This window comes from Oryza glaberrima, chromosome 2, assembly GCF_000147395.1.
Source record: "Oryza glaberrima chromosome 2, OglaRS2, whole genome shotgun sequence".
Classification (NCBI taxonomy): domain Eukaryota; kingdom Viridiplantae; phylum Streptophyta; class Magnoliopsida; order Poales; family Poaceae; genus Oryza; species Oryza glaberrima.
Window position 1 is genome coordinate 14,302,868 of NC_068327.1, and position 15,296 is coordinate 14,318,163.

Here is a 15,296-nt window from a genome sequence, read left to right on the forward strand (position 1 = left end):
CCGGCAACTCTGTTCTTGTCATCGTGGATGGCGGTTTCAGTTCAGAACTCCGGTAGGGAGGTGAGGGCGAGGGCGAGGATGGTGAGATCCATCAATCCACCCGCCCGGAAGGAAAGAACCAGGTGGGTGTAGATGGGCAGAGTTGTAGCAATGTTGTGGTAGGGTAGCTAGCTTGGATCCCGGCTGTACATCCGTGTATGTACCTTGACTAGTCTGTACAATTCAGTTCAGTTTGACACAATTTTGAGTAGCAGAGCAGAATAAAATTTGGAGCTCAGTAGGACTTGTTCAGCTGATTGTTTTTACTTGTTCCCTGTTTGCGCTCCTGCTTGATGATATCGTTCGGTAGTTTTTTCTTCCCTGTAGCTTTTGGAATATTCTATGCTGCTATGTCAAAATTCTGGAGACTTGATTTGAGAATCAGTTCTGCTCTTAAGGGAGAGCACATCCGTGCTGCCATCAAAACGTCACTATTCTTCTAGCTAGTCATTTTTCTATGGATCCGTAAATGGAAACCGATTAGTTTTGAGTTAATTTCAAGAAAATCAACTCTTATTTTTGGGAGAAAAATTTAACGGGTTGATAAAAAAAATGTAACCGAATTGTACTCTGTAGCTTATATTTGCCAGGAAATAAGGTTCGTAATTCCTATCGGTTTTCAAGAAAACCAGATGGTTTAGCTGGTTTTTTGTGCTTCCAGTTTTTATGGTTTTCCATAAACCGACCGTGACCACTTTTCACGTCGGAAACGGTATATAAACCATGCCCGAAAGCATATGCACGGCAGTGACAGTAGGTGGAGTGAATAACTTTTCTATTCATCTATTGCTAACATGATGAGTGCAGAACTACTCCTACATCTGTTCGATGGATGGATGGATCGATCTCGTCGTTGGGCACGATGGGCATAGTGGCATACCAATACTAACGGGGCTTCCAATGCAAGAGAGAAGCTAATAAAATCGAATCCAATCCAATATCAATATATTACCCCAAAATTATACTACTACTCCTAAATGAATTAATACTACAAGTAAGTCGAAGATGAATTGGATCGATCAGAGGAAGTGGGAGAAGGTGGTGTTGAAGAGGTATTCGGCGATGATCCGGTTGGCCCGCTCGGTGGGGTGCACGGCGTCCCAGAACACGTACCTGTCCGCGTCCCTGCACGTCCTCGCGTCCCACGCGCTGCACGTGTACCCCATCTCGTACGTCCCCGTCCCGCAGCATCCCACCTCCGCCTTCACGAAACCTGCAGTACACCCCCACCAGTGTCGTGTCGTGTCAGTCCAGCAAAATGCATGCAACGCCCCAAAGTCCCAAACCCACCCAACCACGAGAACGAGATCGATCCGCGTTAGCGATATATGCATGGCTTGCCGTATCGTGCCGGGTCGCCGAGGATGTCGGCGAAGAAGTCGTAGACGTCGGCGAAGCGGAGCTGCGCGCCGGGCAGGCCGTCGGCGAGCTCGGCGATCATGCCGCGGAGCGCGCCGTTGAAGGCCCTGGCCGCGGCGTTGTACTCCTCGGCGCAGAACATCATGCGGCGGGCGCGGACCAGCGGGAGGCAGCCCGCGGCGGCGAGCCCCGTGAAGGCGACCTTGCGCGCGCCGAGGCCGTAGAGCTCCACGAGGAGGCCACGGGCGAGGCCCACCAGGAAGTCGGTGTACTCGCCCACCCCGAACTGCAGGTACCGCCGCGTCGTCCCCGCGAAGTAGTTCTCGATGAAGTCGTTGGTGCCCATGCTGATGGCGTACACCGCATCCGACACCACCGCCTCCGCCTCCGCCGCGCCCAGGTGCGCCGCCAGCCGCCGCTTGTACTCCCGGAAGTAGTCTACTTGCTTCCACAGCGGGATCACCGACTGCAAACCATGACACACACACAGCGTAAATAGTTGGGATTTGCAACTTTTTTAGTTTTTTTAAAACAATTTGTTTAGTAACTTAGAATTGCAGATGGCTAATGGCCAAGCCTAAAATTACAATGCCATGTAATGTAACGTGTAATTTTAGTTTTTCTTTTTTCACCACGGTACACTCGTCCTATACTTATATGAGCACCTCCAAAAGGGAAGTGGGTTTTGATCTCTCAGGGGATGCCCCTCATTGTTTGCATGCCACTTAAATAGTTGTGAAAAAATTTGAAAAGAAAAGAAGATGTATTAACATGTGATATATCACTCCACAAACATGCAAGTTCAAATTCAACTTCTATGTAAAAAAAATTTAACGGTGAATATACGTTAACTAGCTATAGTTTAATTTTTTTTCATTGCGAGACATAGAAGTTGAATTTGAACTTGCATGTTTGTAGAGTGTTGTATCACATGTTAATACATCTTCCCAAAATTTTTTAGTTTTTTTCATAACCATTTGGGTAACATGCAAACAACGAGAAGATATTCCCTCGAGGGATCAAAATAGTTTCCCTTCCAAAAGTCCGATGTATCATTATATTAACGAAGTTACCATAGACGTCTCTTTATCAACGAGTCACCTAATATTAAAAAAATTTAATAAGTCATAAATATAAACATCTGTGCCAAGAACTTGAACTCGGGTGAGTGCGTTTCACCACAAGGAACCTAACCAGTTGAGATACGCTCACTTCGTATTTCTTTCATCTTATCTGTAGCTTTGTTGTTATTGCCATTAATTATTTACATCTAAGTTTTAATTTTTCTAATGAACTATTTTATAATTTATACTAGTAATATATGTTTATTTAAAAAAAAATTATAAAAAAATCAAAATAGTTAATTGCTCAACCATTTGGCGTGGTAAGTAGTAAGTGTCAGGGTTACAGATAAGGTATACCCCATATCCTATGACTTATGGAATATACCGATAAGGTATGCCTTCACGTACGCGGATTGTTCTCGTAAATGTCGTGTGGAAACTGTTTCAAATTATAGAAAATATCTCTACGAGTCAAGTGATTTCCAAAGTCCTACTCGGAAGGGATAGAGTTTTTTTTATACCGTACCAGGTCCGATATCCTCAAATCTTTCTTGGGGGGCAAGATGATCCACGGTATAAAAAAGACCCCCTGGGAGGGGCTCAGGGCATCCAATTCAATCGCCAACACACCCACCAAATTTTACGAAGCCGGAGTACATGGAGCCAAGACGCCAGGAGATCTCGTCGAATCCCTTGACTACGATCTCATCGGTACCATCTGTTTCGACTACTCTCTTTGTAATCTGTTCTTATCATCATGAATCCCATATAAACTGGACTAGGGCTATTACCTGATAAGGGGCCTGAACCAGTACAATCTTTGTCTTTTGTCTGCTTGATATCGTGCTACGTAGACCCTCGTTCCAACGTACCCCAATACTCTACACATCCGGTCCGCGAGTATCACTCATCGACAGTAAGTGATAATCTTTACCTACTTGAAAAAACGAAATATGCTTCCACCAAAATTTTGTTCGTTCATCAAATCCAAGCGCCGCTAAGTGATTCATTCGCGTCGCCCCGCGTGTGCACGTTTTTATCCCGAGTTTTGCGGAATTGGTTACGACGATTTGGATGCGGATTCACTCCGATTTGAGGGGAAACGAAGAGAAGAGGTCGAATGGATCAAAAGAGGAGATCGAGTAGATCAAAAGCCCTCAACCAATTTTGGGAGATCGAGAAAAATTCGATCGGATTTTATGGAGACGATTCACTCCGGCATCGTACGGGCATGGGACTATCGCCTGGAGGTTGAAGATGCTACTGTAGCGCATGGGTCTAGCTTGGCAGCGAGAGAAGGCAATCGACTGTGCTAGCTAGGTCTGCGACTTCAGTTATGGCTTGAGCCGAAGAGAGGTAAGCCGAGCGTAAGGAGGTAGGAGTCAACGGACCGGGCTAGGGCTGAAAAGGAAAGAAATAGTGGACTTTTAGCCCAAAACCAAGGAAGGATTTTAATAAATCTTTTCAATTATAGTGTATAATAGTGATTCCAGTGTTTTATTTTATTGCTCAGCCTTTACCCGTTATAACACACGGATATTTTTTTCTACTCGAGGAATAAGAGAGTAACGAGAACTATTAAATTTCATGAGAAAAGTTATCAGCGTTATGGAATCTAAACATACACTGAACAATTATATTTTGATGACTTGTTGAGATTCATTGGTATTTGATACTCCTTTCGATTAACACATAAGAAGTTAACCTTTTTTTTCATCAAAATTTTAAGGGACAATTGCTTATTTGACCCTGTTTTGAACTGTAATTGCTGATTTGGCCCTACTTTTTAAACTTTGCTTATTTGACCCTCTTTTTCGAGTACAAAGCTTCCGTCTGACCCTCTTTTGATGACTCCGTTAGGGTTCGATTTTTTTAAAAAAGAAAATGTTTCAAGACTTCCTAGTGACGAAAATACCCTCCAAACCCTATTTTGACTCTCTCTCTCTCACTCGTGCGTGACTCTCACAGTCTCACCTCTCTCTCACTCGTGCGTGCAGCGGCGGCGACGACCTACGCGTGCGGCGGCGGCTAGCTAAGGGGGCAGCGGTGGCGGTGAGCTGAGGGGGCGGCGGCGGCGGCGTCAAGCACTGCCCCGCCGGCGCCCACTCGTTGTGGTGGAGGGCGGTGGCGGCGGCGCTTTGAGGGGGTCCGAGTCGGCGCCGATCTGAGGGGGCGGCGGCAACGATCTGTGGGGGCGGCGGCATGATGTACAGCCTCGCCGGCGCCCGCTGTGGAGGTGGAGGGCAGCGGCGGCGGCGGCGGTCTGATGGGGCGCGGGGCGGCGCCGATCTGTGGGGGCGGCGACGCCGAGCTGTGGGGGCGGTGGCGCCGAGCTGTCATGGCGGCGACGGTGAGCTCGATGACAAGGAGGAGGAGCAACGGTGGTGGAGCTCAGGCCGTGGCGGTGTGCAAGCGGTGGATCCGGCGGCTGCTGGGTGTACGAGCCGCAGATCCGGCGGCGGCGGCGCCTCTCTCCCGCGAGCTGGTGAGCTTCGGTGCCGCGCCGTCACCACTCCACGCACACCAGCCTCCTCCTTTCTCCGCGTGCGTGATGCCGCCGCCCGCCCTCCGCACGCCGGTGAGCTGCAGCGCCTTCCTCCCTCCGTCTGCGGGCCGGCTTCTGTCTTCCTCCGCGCGCGCGCCGCCGCCGGGTCGGCAACGACGACGACGACGCCACGGCGAAGATCACAGGGGCCGCTCCCTCCCTCCCCGCGCACGTCGGCCTCAATCTTCTTCCGCGCGCGCCGCCGCCGGTCGGCAACGACGATGACGACGACGCTGTGGCGTAGAGCACAGGGCGCCGCTCTCTACCCCCCAGCGCGCGCCGGCCTCCGTCTTCCTCCGCGGGTGCACCGCCGCCGCCACCGGGGAAAGAGATTTTTTTTTATATTATCCAAATTTTAGGTCAAACAAGCAAACAAACAAGATATAACAGGGCCAAATAAGCAAGGGCAAAATGGACTATTTACCCCAAAATTAACACCGTCACCTCACACAAACGGAATGGAGTCATACCAGAGTTTCGTACTCGAAAATGAGGGTCAAATAAGCAAAGTTCAGAAAGTAGGGTCAAATCGGCAATTAGAATTCAAAACGAGGTCAAATAAGCAATTGCCCCAAATTTTAAATCTTGACTACCAACAAGTTTGACAAGTACGAAAATGTTGTGCAGATTTCAAAGTTTCGTCGTCGCATAAACTTATTAAATTTTATAGTCTTAAACTAATTAGATTGTATAAACTTATTTTAGAAACAATTATTCCCTCGCATCATAATAAATTTCTAGAAAATGACTCGGTCAAACTTTTGGATTCTGACTATCAGTTTATATTAATATTAAAATAAATTTGAAAAATTAATATGTTTATTGTATTGTGATATTATTTTCTCAAATCAAATTTCGGCCTACCATTTTTTATTTTTAATGTGAGTATTTGAGCGATAACTGATATGAAATGTTTACTTTGATTGGATATTGTCATCAACGTTGAATATTTATGACGAGAGGATCACAAGATGAAGTATGATGGAATTATATCCATGACAGTAAATATATATATATATATATATATATATATATATATATGTTTTTATTAAACAGAATAATTTTAACTTCTATAAATAGTCCTCCATCTGCCCTAAAATGTAAGGCGCAACCAAAGAAAAAATATTTATCACCTTACTGTTTTATCTAGAGTAGATTAAAGGATATTGAATAGATTCTTTCAAATAAAACACATGCACCACATTCTAGAATTAAAGATTTTAAGGTCAAAGAATTTTTTTTAAAAAAATAAGGAGAGAAATATGTGCTAGCGTTACTACAAAATCTAGCATCTTTATTGGCCCATCTATTACGGAGACCTACAGCCTGTTACAAAAGCACACACTTGTGACGGGGTAGAATTAATATGACCGATTAAAGATACGTCCTCACGGCCGAACCTGTCACCGTTAACCCTCATCTTTGACGGGATGAATTTGTGGCTCAACACAGGACATATGTGACCTACCGCAGCCAAGGCGCCCTATCACCGATGGGTCATCGTTGACAGGTGCAAGCTATCGGCCCGTCAAAGATGACTATTTATGTCCCATTACCAGTTACCTCATATCTTCAACGGGTACAACAACAATAAAACCCGTCACAGGGTATCTCCCACCTACCACACCCTACCCTTCAATTTTTTTTCTCCTCCACCTCAACGCGGCCACTCCTCTTTTCTCACCCTCAGTTCCTCAAACTCTCTCTCTCACTGCCTCTCTTTCTATCTTGATCTCTCTTCCTTTCCCAGACAATGGATCCAGCCATCTAGTACATGGTGGTGGCGCGCAGCGGCTAGATCTTGCCACTCTGACCCTGAGGTGGTGGATCCAATACCGATTGTCTCCTCATCTCCATGTCTGCCTCCCAAGCACCATTGTCGCCACCGTCTACGACCCCGAGTACCAACCACCTCCTCGTCTCTCCCTCCACTTATAGATCCATGAGCGGCCACCAGCTCCTCCTCACGAGCGTCGGCCTTCCGTCTTTCGCCCTTCGCCTCCGGGGTGGGGATAGCCAGATTTGCGGCATGTGGTCACGGTCACGGTCAGGGTTGGGACTGATGGCTCATTTGTCTTTGTGTGGCTGTCCCGTTCGTTGGCTCTCCTCCACATGCCTCCATCGCCAGTGTCATTGTCACTCGTTCAAGGTCAGGGTCAGTCGCCGCCACCTTAAGGGCGCCAGATATGGCCTTTTGGAGGTTAGAAGCAACTGGATCTGGCTGCCCTAGAGCTTTCAACAACTTGATCTGATCACCCCCACCTCGGGGACCTCGGTAGTTCCATAGTTCAGGCTGGCCACAGCGACAGCGACTACAGTGATGGGGACAATGACGACGACGAAGAGCTTTGGATGGGAACCTTGATATTGTTGTTCCTTTTCATGGGTATTTTGCATCAGTGACGAGCATTGTTGCATAAACTTTATTTTTTCCCAATATCCACATCGGTGATGGGTTATGGTTACAACCCTTTAGAGATAAATATCATCGGTGATGGAAGGGGATGTGACAGATATGTGGTTTTCACAATACTGATCATTCAACTATGACCAGACATCCATCTGCCATAGATAAGGATTATAACCCGTTACGAATTATCAGTTTTGTAGTAGTGTAGTTAATTGTATGCACGTATCACACCTTATACTATGAAATATTAAAAAAAGCGGTTGCCCTTTATATTATGAAATCAAGGGAATATATAAAATTCTCCAAGAGGCAAGATAATATTAGCCATTCCTTCAATTAACGGTGTTCGCGGTAGGGCAAAAGGAGCTAGTCACAAGTTCTACATGAGCTTATGATTTTATATGGAAATGTAGTAATTATCATGCATAAAACGGAAGGATATATTTATTTTTGTTGGTGCAATAATTAAATGAGTAAAGTCCATCACCGGTCCCTAAACTTATATCGCTGTGTTATCCCGGTCCCTAAACTCGCAAATTGACCGTTCAGGTACTTAAACTTGTTCGACTGTGTCATCTCGGTCCCTAAACTTGCAGATCACTCGTTTAGGTCCTCCAACTTGTTCAGTTGTGTCACCCCGGTCCCTAAATAGGATGGTCTAAAAACTTTATATCAAAATATAATTCATAACTTTTTCATGTGGACTCTAATGAAGACAAACTTTATATCAAAATTGTATCGCTCGACGCGACCTACAACTTTGTAGTTGAAAAGTTTTTGAATTAAAACTTTTTAGGGTCCCAAAATATTGTTGCATGTTTATAGATTTTGAAATTTTAATTTTAAAATTACATTTTGGGACAAAAAATGACTTACAATAAAAAAAAATCAACTGCAAAGTTGTAGACCGCGTCGAGGGCTACAAGTTTGATATAAAGTTTGTCTTCATTAGAGTTCACATGAAAAAGTTATGAATTATTTTTAAATATAAAGTCTTTAGATCGTCCTATTTGACCCAGATGATATACAAATCCAAGTTTAGAGACCGGAGTGACACAACTGAACAAGTTGGATGATCTAAACGAGTGATCTGCAAGTTTAGGGACCAAGATGACACAGTCGAACAAGTTTGAGAACCTAAACGGTCGATTTGCGAGTTTAGGGACCGGAATGACACAGCGGTACAAGTTTAGGGACCGATGATGGACTTTACTCTAATTAAATTCTCATGAAAGGGTCAAATTAAAGGCACAAGTCACAAGTGGATGTACTTTCTCATAGTACGTAAAATCCCTGTTTGTGGCCTGTTTAATTCGCAAAAAGAAAATTTTTGGGTGTCACATTGGATATTTGACCGGATGTCGGAAGGAGTTTTCGGACACGAATAAAAAACCTAATTTCATAACTCGTCTGGAAACCGCGAGACGAATATTTTGAGCCTAACCTGTCATTAGCACGTGTGATTTACTGTAGCACTTATTTAATAGCGAAGTGAAATTTTTTAAAAGTTATTCCGATCCATACCTAAAGCACACGGAAAAAGTTCCCAAAATACTTGGAGAAGGCGTTTCTTTTGTGCTAAATAGCGCACGGGAAAGAGGCAAAGAGAGCATTGCAGACGAGAATATGATCAAGAAGATCATTGCGGGCACATCTGACAAAATCTGGCAGTGATGCTTCTGCAATGCTTCACAACTTTGTTCCATAACAGAAAAGGTTAAATTCGTGTTTAAAATCCATACCAACCTTAACGTGGGACCTAGCCTCGAGCAAAATAAATATACCACCATCCCCTTTGCCTTTTCTAGCTTGTCTCCTCTCTCCAATCTCTCCTGCGTGTCTCTTTGCAATTAATTCTTCTACTAATAATTACTTGTAGTAATTTACTAGTCTCGGTCAAAGTTGTCAAAATCTCGCTTGTGTAGTACGATTTTAAGATTTTAGTTAAAAGAACCATTAAAAAAGGCTAGACAATCGACAAATTCTCAAGCAGCTCAATTAGTATGCCAAAAGAGTAAATTACACCCACGATACAACAACTTAGCAGGTGGGTGCAATATAGTGCAAGAACTTTAGAATTGAACATCCGAGTGCAACAACTTGACAAGTGGATGCGTTCTAGTACAAGAACTTAATAATTTAGTATTTTATTGAATCAATTTAGCTAAGCATATGCTAGATGAGATTTTTCACGATGTCAGTATGCCAATACACAATGATCATACGGATATTACCTTATATATGAATTTAATCTTTAAGAATTATGTTGCACATACAATTTACATCCAATTACCTTTAAGAATTTTTTGTTTTCTTCACCTTCTCAATTATCAACTGAAATATAATAATTTCTTAATCCAGTTTAATTGACTTTCAGTTATTAGTTATTAGGATAAAAATATAAATATATTTATATAGATCATGTTAGTATATTGTTAAAATAAGTACTTAAAAATTTGAATTTATATAAAAAATGCTCTAAATAATTAAGTTGTCACATAACTTCTTAATTTATTGTATCAAAATCCTACCTATCTTACAAGTTGTTGCATTTATACGATCACTTATAAAGTTCTTATACTAAATTGCACCTTCCTATCAAGTTATTGCACTAGAACGTTCATTTCCAAGTTATTGCACCAAATTACACCCACCTGCCAAGTTCTTGCTCCGTAAGTGTAATTTACTTATGCCAAAATGTAACTCACTCCTCTGTTCCAAATAGCTGCCCTTTAATGGCTGCCCTTCATCCAGCTCTTTCAGCTGAGAATGACAACATTCATCATGTACTATGCTTCTAATGAATAAATTTCCTTTGTTCTCAAAAAAAAAAAGAACCATTCTATTGTATATATAAGATCTTAGCCTTTTTCGCTACTCCCTCCGTCCCAAAAAACCGAATCTAATACTGAATGTGACATATTCTAGTACAATGAACCTAGACATATGTATGTCCAGATTCGTAGAACTAGGATGTGTCACATTCAGTATTAGGTTGGTTTTTTATAAGACGGAGGGAGTACATCCTAAGGACACCTATAATGAAAGCCACGGTTACAAGTGGTCTCGAGGGGGCTGTTCAATTTGCCAAAATAAATCTTACCAAATTTTGACAATACCAAAAATTTTAGTAGGATTTCTTATGTATTTTTCAAAGTTTGGCAACAAACTAAACGTAGTCACTTTTTTGGCAGGAGTATGTTTGAAAATGGCATCAAACTGAATAGCCCCGAGATGTCACATAGTTAAGGCCAAAAGAAGTCACACCTCTTTACAATGGAGGCTACTGTAAAGTGGTATTTTTATTTCGGCCCCTAAGATTTTACATGTCAACCCTTCTTAAATATTTTATTTTTAGATGATTGAAATTTTTATACTTTAGACCCTATGAAAAAAAAACACATATATACCCTAAACTTTAACGGTCCCACTATCAGTCTATCACTTTCAATATCCTCACCCACCCCTCCCCCCCACGGAATCCCCATCGAACCAGAGGCATCACTGTCGGTGCTATTCTCTCATCTCTCTCTCTTCCCTTTCAACGTCGGTAAAGCTCCCCTCTCCTCCTCGGCGGAGCCGCCTCTCCCTTCTCTCTTCCCGCAAACTGGGCCGTCGTGGGCTGAAGAACTCCTAGGCGGAGGGCAACGAGATCAGCACGGATTGAGGCTTCCTCCCGGCCACCGTGACGGGCGACGGGTCCTAGGCAGCGTGGATCGAGGTGGCTCCCTCCACGACACCACCGTTGGCACGAATCGAGGCGGCTCCCTTCCCAGCCATCGATGTAGATCTGGGCGGCTTCCGCCACGGTCAATGCCTCCTTTCCTTTGTCTGCCAGCGTATGTCCCTCCTTGCCGTCGTGACGGGCTCATTCCTGACCTCTCTTCCCTCCCCCCCGGCCACCGCGATGAGCTCCTCTCCACATAGGTTGACAAGATTAGTGGCGTGGAGGTTCTCTCCCCTCTCCACCAGCGAGATCGAGCCGCCACTATTGGCGCGGATCGAAGCTTCCTTCCCGGCCACTGTGACGGGATCCTAGGTGGTGGATCCGACCTCATTCTCGCTGGATCCGTGCGGTGCGACAAGGGCGGGGAGCAGATCATCAGACGACGACCTCGACGACGGCGACGGGTTGTAGTAGTCGTGATGGAGTGCAGCAACGACCTCGGCAGCGACGGGTTGCGGATATGGCGGGTCATGCAGCGGCGGGGTGTAGTGGCCACGACCGAGTGAGGTCACAACCTCGGCGTGGGCACGTATTGGTTCTCTCTTGGACAACATAAACCCATCTTCTCTCTCCTAAAGCCACCATAAATCATAGTTACCTCTGCAAGCTTCTCTGCTACCCTACGAGACCACTTCAAACCTCCAGCGTGGTATCCGAACCTAGCTGGAACTTGAGACCACAGTTATAAGGTACCACGTTCTACATGGCCTAACAACTTTATTCGTATAGCAATCTAGTCTGGTAATATAAATTTAGAAAAGATTATTTTTGGGATAGATGGAGTAGCAAGCATCGATCTTCCTAGCATTCAAATCGGCTCCAGATTCCAGACCATTCTCTGTGCTTACGTAGAAGCTGAACTTTCGAAGCCGGCGCACATAGCAGGGAGGAAAGCTCCAACAATTTTAGTGTGGTGGGGGCACGGACAAAACACACAAACGTTAATGGCCTTGCGAAAATGATGATTGCTTGCCGCTGACAACAGTTCCTTGCACACACATGGCATAGTGTCATTTCGCCTGACTTAGCAGTAAATGCCACCGGGACCGAGACTAGTAGTCCAGCAGTAGCAGTGCGCGATCGAGCAACTGACCGATCAGTGGACCAATGTGGATTTTGTGCCCCATTCGTATGTGTGGGGAGAGGGATATTTGTTTGTACTTGTACACATGTGGATTTTGAACTTAATCTTTCTAAAGCTTTTTATTCATAAAGAACATACTCCAGTACTCCAGTCGATAAGCACACATGCATACAAGATCAGCGCCGAGGTGAAATTTATTCTAAGGGGCTGTTCTAAAGTGAAGATTGAATTGACTATTTTCTTGATTTTCGTTTGAATGCTTTTCAAACTGCTAAATAATATATTTTATTAAAAAATATAAAATTTGCTTTTAAAAATTAAATAATGTTATTTTTAATTTTTAATAATTGATACACAACTAATTATATGCTAATCATATTATCGTTTTGCATGCGGCTAATCAGCCATTCCTATACTCTGTTTATAACTCACCCTTAGTGACCAGATTATTGAAGTGAATTATCTGCATGATAAATACAAACTAAATATTGTGGTGAATAAACTTGATAAATAGCTTAGAATAAGGGATCTAAGCAATAAGCAATGTGGTACAAGGAGTTTATTTATTAGAACATGTATTTTTATATACGTAGGACAAATAATTGACGGTAATAATTTGATGAAATAGTTATAAGGAACATGGCGTTCACATACCGTTTAGAGCTCTAAAAGCACTAAGGGGTGACGGAATTTTGAGGAAACCAAAACGGTTTCGAAGACACTAACATAATTAAAGAGTTTCACCTCCAAAGAAATAAAAGAAAAGAATCATAAGAATTACTCTTTCCATTTTATATTATAAGACGTTTTCATTTTCTTTTAGTTAAATATTTTATATTTAATCAAATATATAAAAAGACATAGCAATATTTTCAATACAAGATAAACATACTACTAAAATATATTTAGTATTAAATTTAATAAAACTAATTTGGTATTACGGATATTGCAATTTTTCATAATTTTAGTCAAACTTAAGGAAGTTTGTTGAAAAAAAATTCAAAAGCATCTTACAATGAGTACTACTCCCTTCATCTCATCACCTCAATATAAGTGTATCTAAAATTAGACGTGATATTTTATAATATAACGAATTTGAACAGCTAATTATCCATATTCATTATAATATGAAATATCATATCGATGCTAGATGCACTTATATTAAGACATAAAATGTATATTCGTAAAAAGAAAAGTTAACTTATCTACATGAATATAAATATCACTTGTTCAGATTAAAATAAAGTAGTCAGTTCTGGGACGGGGCAGTAGCTACGTGATGGGCTCTATATGAGAGTACACTACTGGTTACGGAGTATATATGGGCATGCATGGTCTTCGATACGTTGACATGTATAGACAAGCATCAGGCATCTCGTACGACAAAAAGCGCATTGCATTGCACCGTTCTACTATCTGACAAGTGACAGCGGCCAGCCTGTCTTTTAACTGTTTGATCAGTAACATCCTGTTTGGCTCACCAAAAGATAGAGAAAAACCACCACTCCTACAGTACGGCAATAAGTTGATACGACGAGTTTTTTTTTTTTTTTGAAAACCTGATACGACGAGTTAAATGCACAAGAAAACCTTCCTCTTAATTAATTTAATTTAGACGCGTTTCTTACGTAAATGAATTAGTAGGAATACTTAGGAATCTATGTTTCATGTTTTATTTAGTCAATTCGGAGCTTTGGATAATAAATAAAAATACCAAGACATATAAAAAAGAAAGAATTTGTAATAACAATGGAACAGTTATCTATATTATTCTTCGTTTGCGCGCTTGTTTCTCTTTTCAGAATATGCATGTTGCGTATTTTTTTTAGTAAGCTTAATTTCCTTAGCCTTTTCAAAGTAAAAGAAAAAACGTCTCATTTTAATTGGAGTTTATTTTGAAACCCGAAAAGTAAGTTGTTGATTGGAAAAAAAAATAAAGAAAAAAGCAGCAGAAACAAAGTAAAATACAGAGTAGGAGTGAGTAGTTTACTCACGAAGACGCCGGCGGTGGTGACGTCGAGGCCGGAGCCCGCGGAAGCGAAGCAGACGCCGGTGGCGAAGTCCCGGATGCCGTAGTCCGGGTCGAGGTAGGCCGGGACGAAGGGGCGGAGGCCGTAGGCCTCGGAGTAGAAGTCGGTGGCGAGGCGGCCATTGCAGAAGCGCCCAGTGGCGCGGCGGCCCGGGAAGTCGCGGCCATAGGGCGGGAAGTTGCTCCGCACCACCGTCTGCACCGCGTTGTTGTTCCCGGCGTCCACCGTCGAGTCGCCGAACACGATCACCGCCGTCACCCGCGCCCCCACCGCCGCCGTCCGCCCCAGCAGCAGGAGTAGGAGGAGGAGGATGCCGCCGAGCAGCTGGTGGTGCGGCCCCGACGACGCCGCCGGCATGCTGGTCGGTGGTGTAATATCCTTTTTGTGGACTAATTAATTATTAAGCTGAGACCGTGGGAGGGCACTGCTGCGACGCGAGAGAGATGGGAGGTTTAATTGGGAGAACGACGTGAAAAGCGGCAGCGGCAGTGGGAGGGAGTAAAAGCGGGAGGCGTGGTTGCATGCGATGCGACTCTCTGCGGCGGTTCGGTGCAGCCCCACGCCGCCACCGCGTGTTGTCGAACTTATGGAGCGGAGAGGAGATAGCCAATTTAGGCACCCTAAATAATCCTCGGCGTTACGGCGAAGCACATATTTGCGCCTGCAGCGTGGCTATTTTTTCCTTTGGGATTTGTCTCCAAGGTTGGCGCGCCCGGCTGGCCGCGCGCGCGTGAACCTGATATTTTTCTCAAGACCGTGAACAAATTCAGGAATCGTACGACTGCGGGCACTTCTCTAGGAGCGGCCGGGGCAAATGCACGACCACGACAAGGCTGGCCAGCTCGAGTTCGGCCTCCAGCTAGCACCCGTGTGCTAGCGGATACAAATTTTTTGCCAAAAACACAAAATGGCTGGCTGTTGCCTTAGTTGCCGTGACGAGAAAATTGACAAACACAATTATAGGCCGGAGATATCATATATACTCCTTCCGTCTCATACTATAAGCATTTTTAAACTCGACATAGTTTTTGAGATGCT

At 43.8% G+C, this 15,296-nt stretch overlaps 2 protein-coding genes across 2 annotated transcripts; both read right to left on the bottom strand.

Moving 5' to 3' along the window:
- Positions 1 to 1,058: 1,058 nt before the first annotated feature.
- Positions 1,059 to 2,003, bottom strand: LOC127762520 (GDSL esterase/lipase At2g04570-like). Its single transcript, XM_052287030.1, has 2 exons — positions 1,381 to 2,003; positions 1,059 to 1,252 (listed from the first exon to the last, which is right to left on the bottom strand). Exons 1-2 carry the CDS (start codon positions 1,742 to 1,744, stop codon positions 1,059 to 1,061), a joined length of 558 nt encoding a protein of 185 aa, XP_052142990.1. The 5' UTR covers positions 1,745 to 2,003.
- Positions 2,004 to 14,102: 12,099 nt separating this feature from the next.
- LOC127762521 (GDSL esterase/lipase At2g42990-like) lies at positions 14,103 to 14,824 on the bottom strand. The gene has a single exon (XM_052287031.1). It carries the CDS (start codon positions 14,613 to 14,615, stop codon positions 14,103 to 14,105), a length of 513 nt encoding a protein of 170 aa, XP_052142991.1. The 5' UTR covers positions 14,616 to 14,824.
- Positions 14,825 to 15,296: the final 472 nt, after the last annotated feature.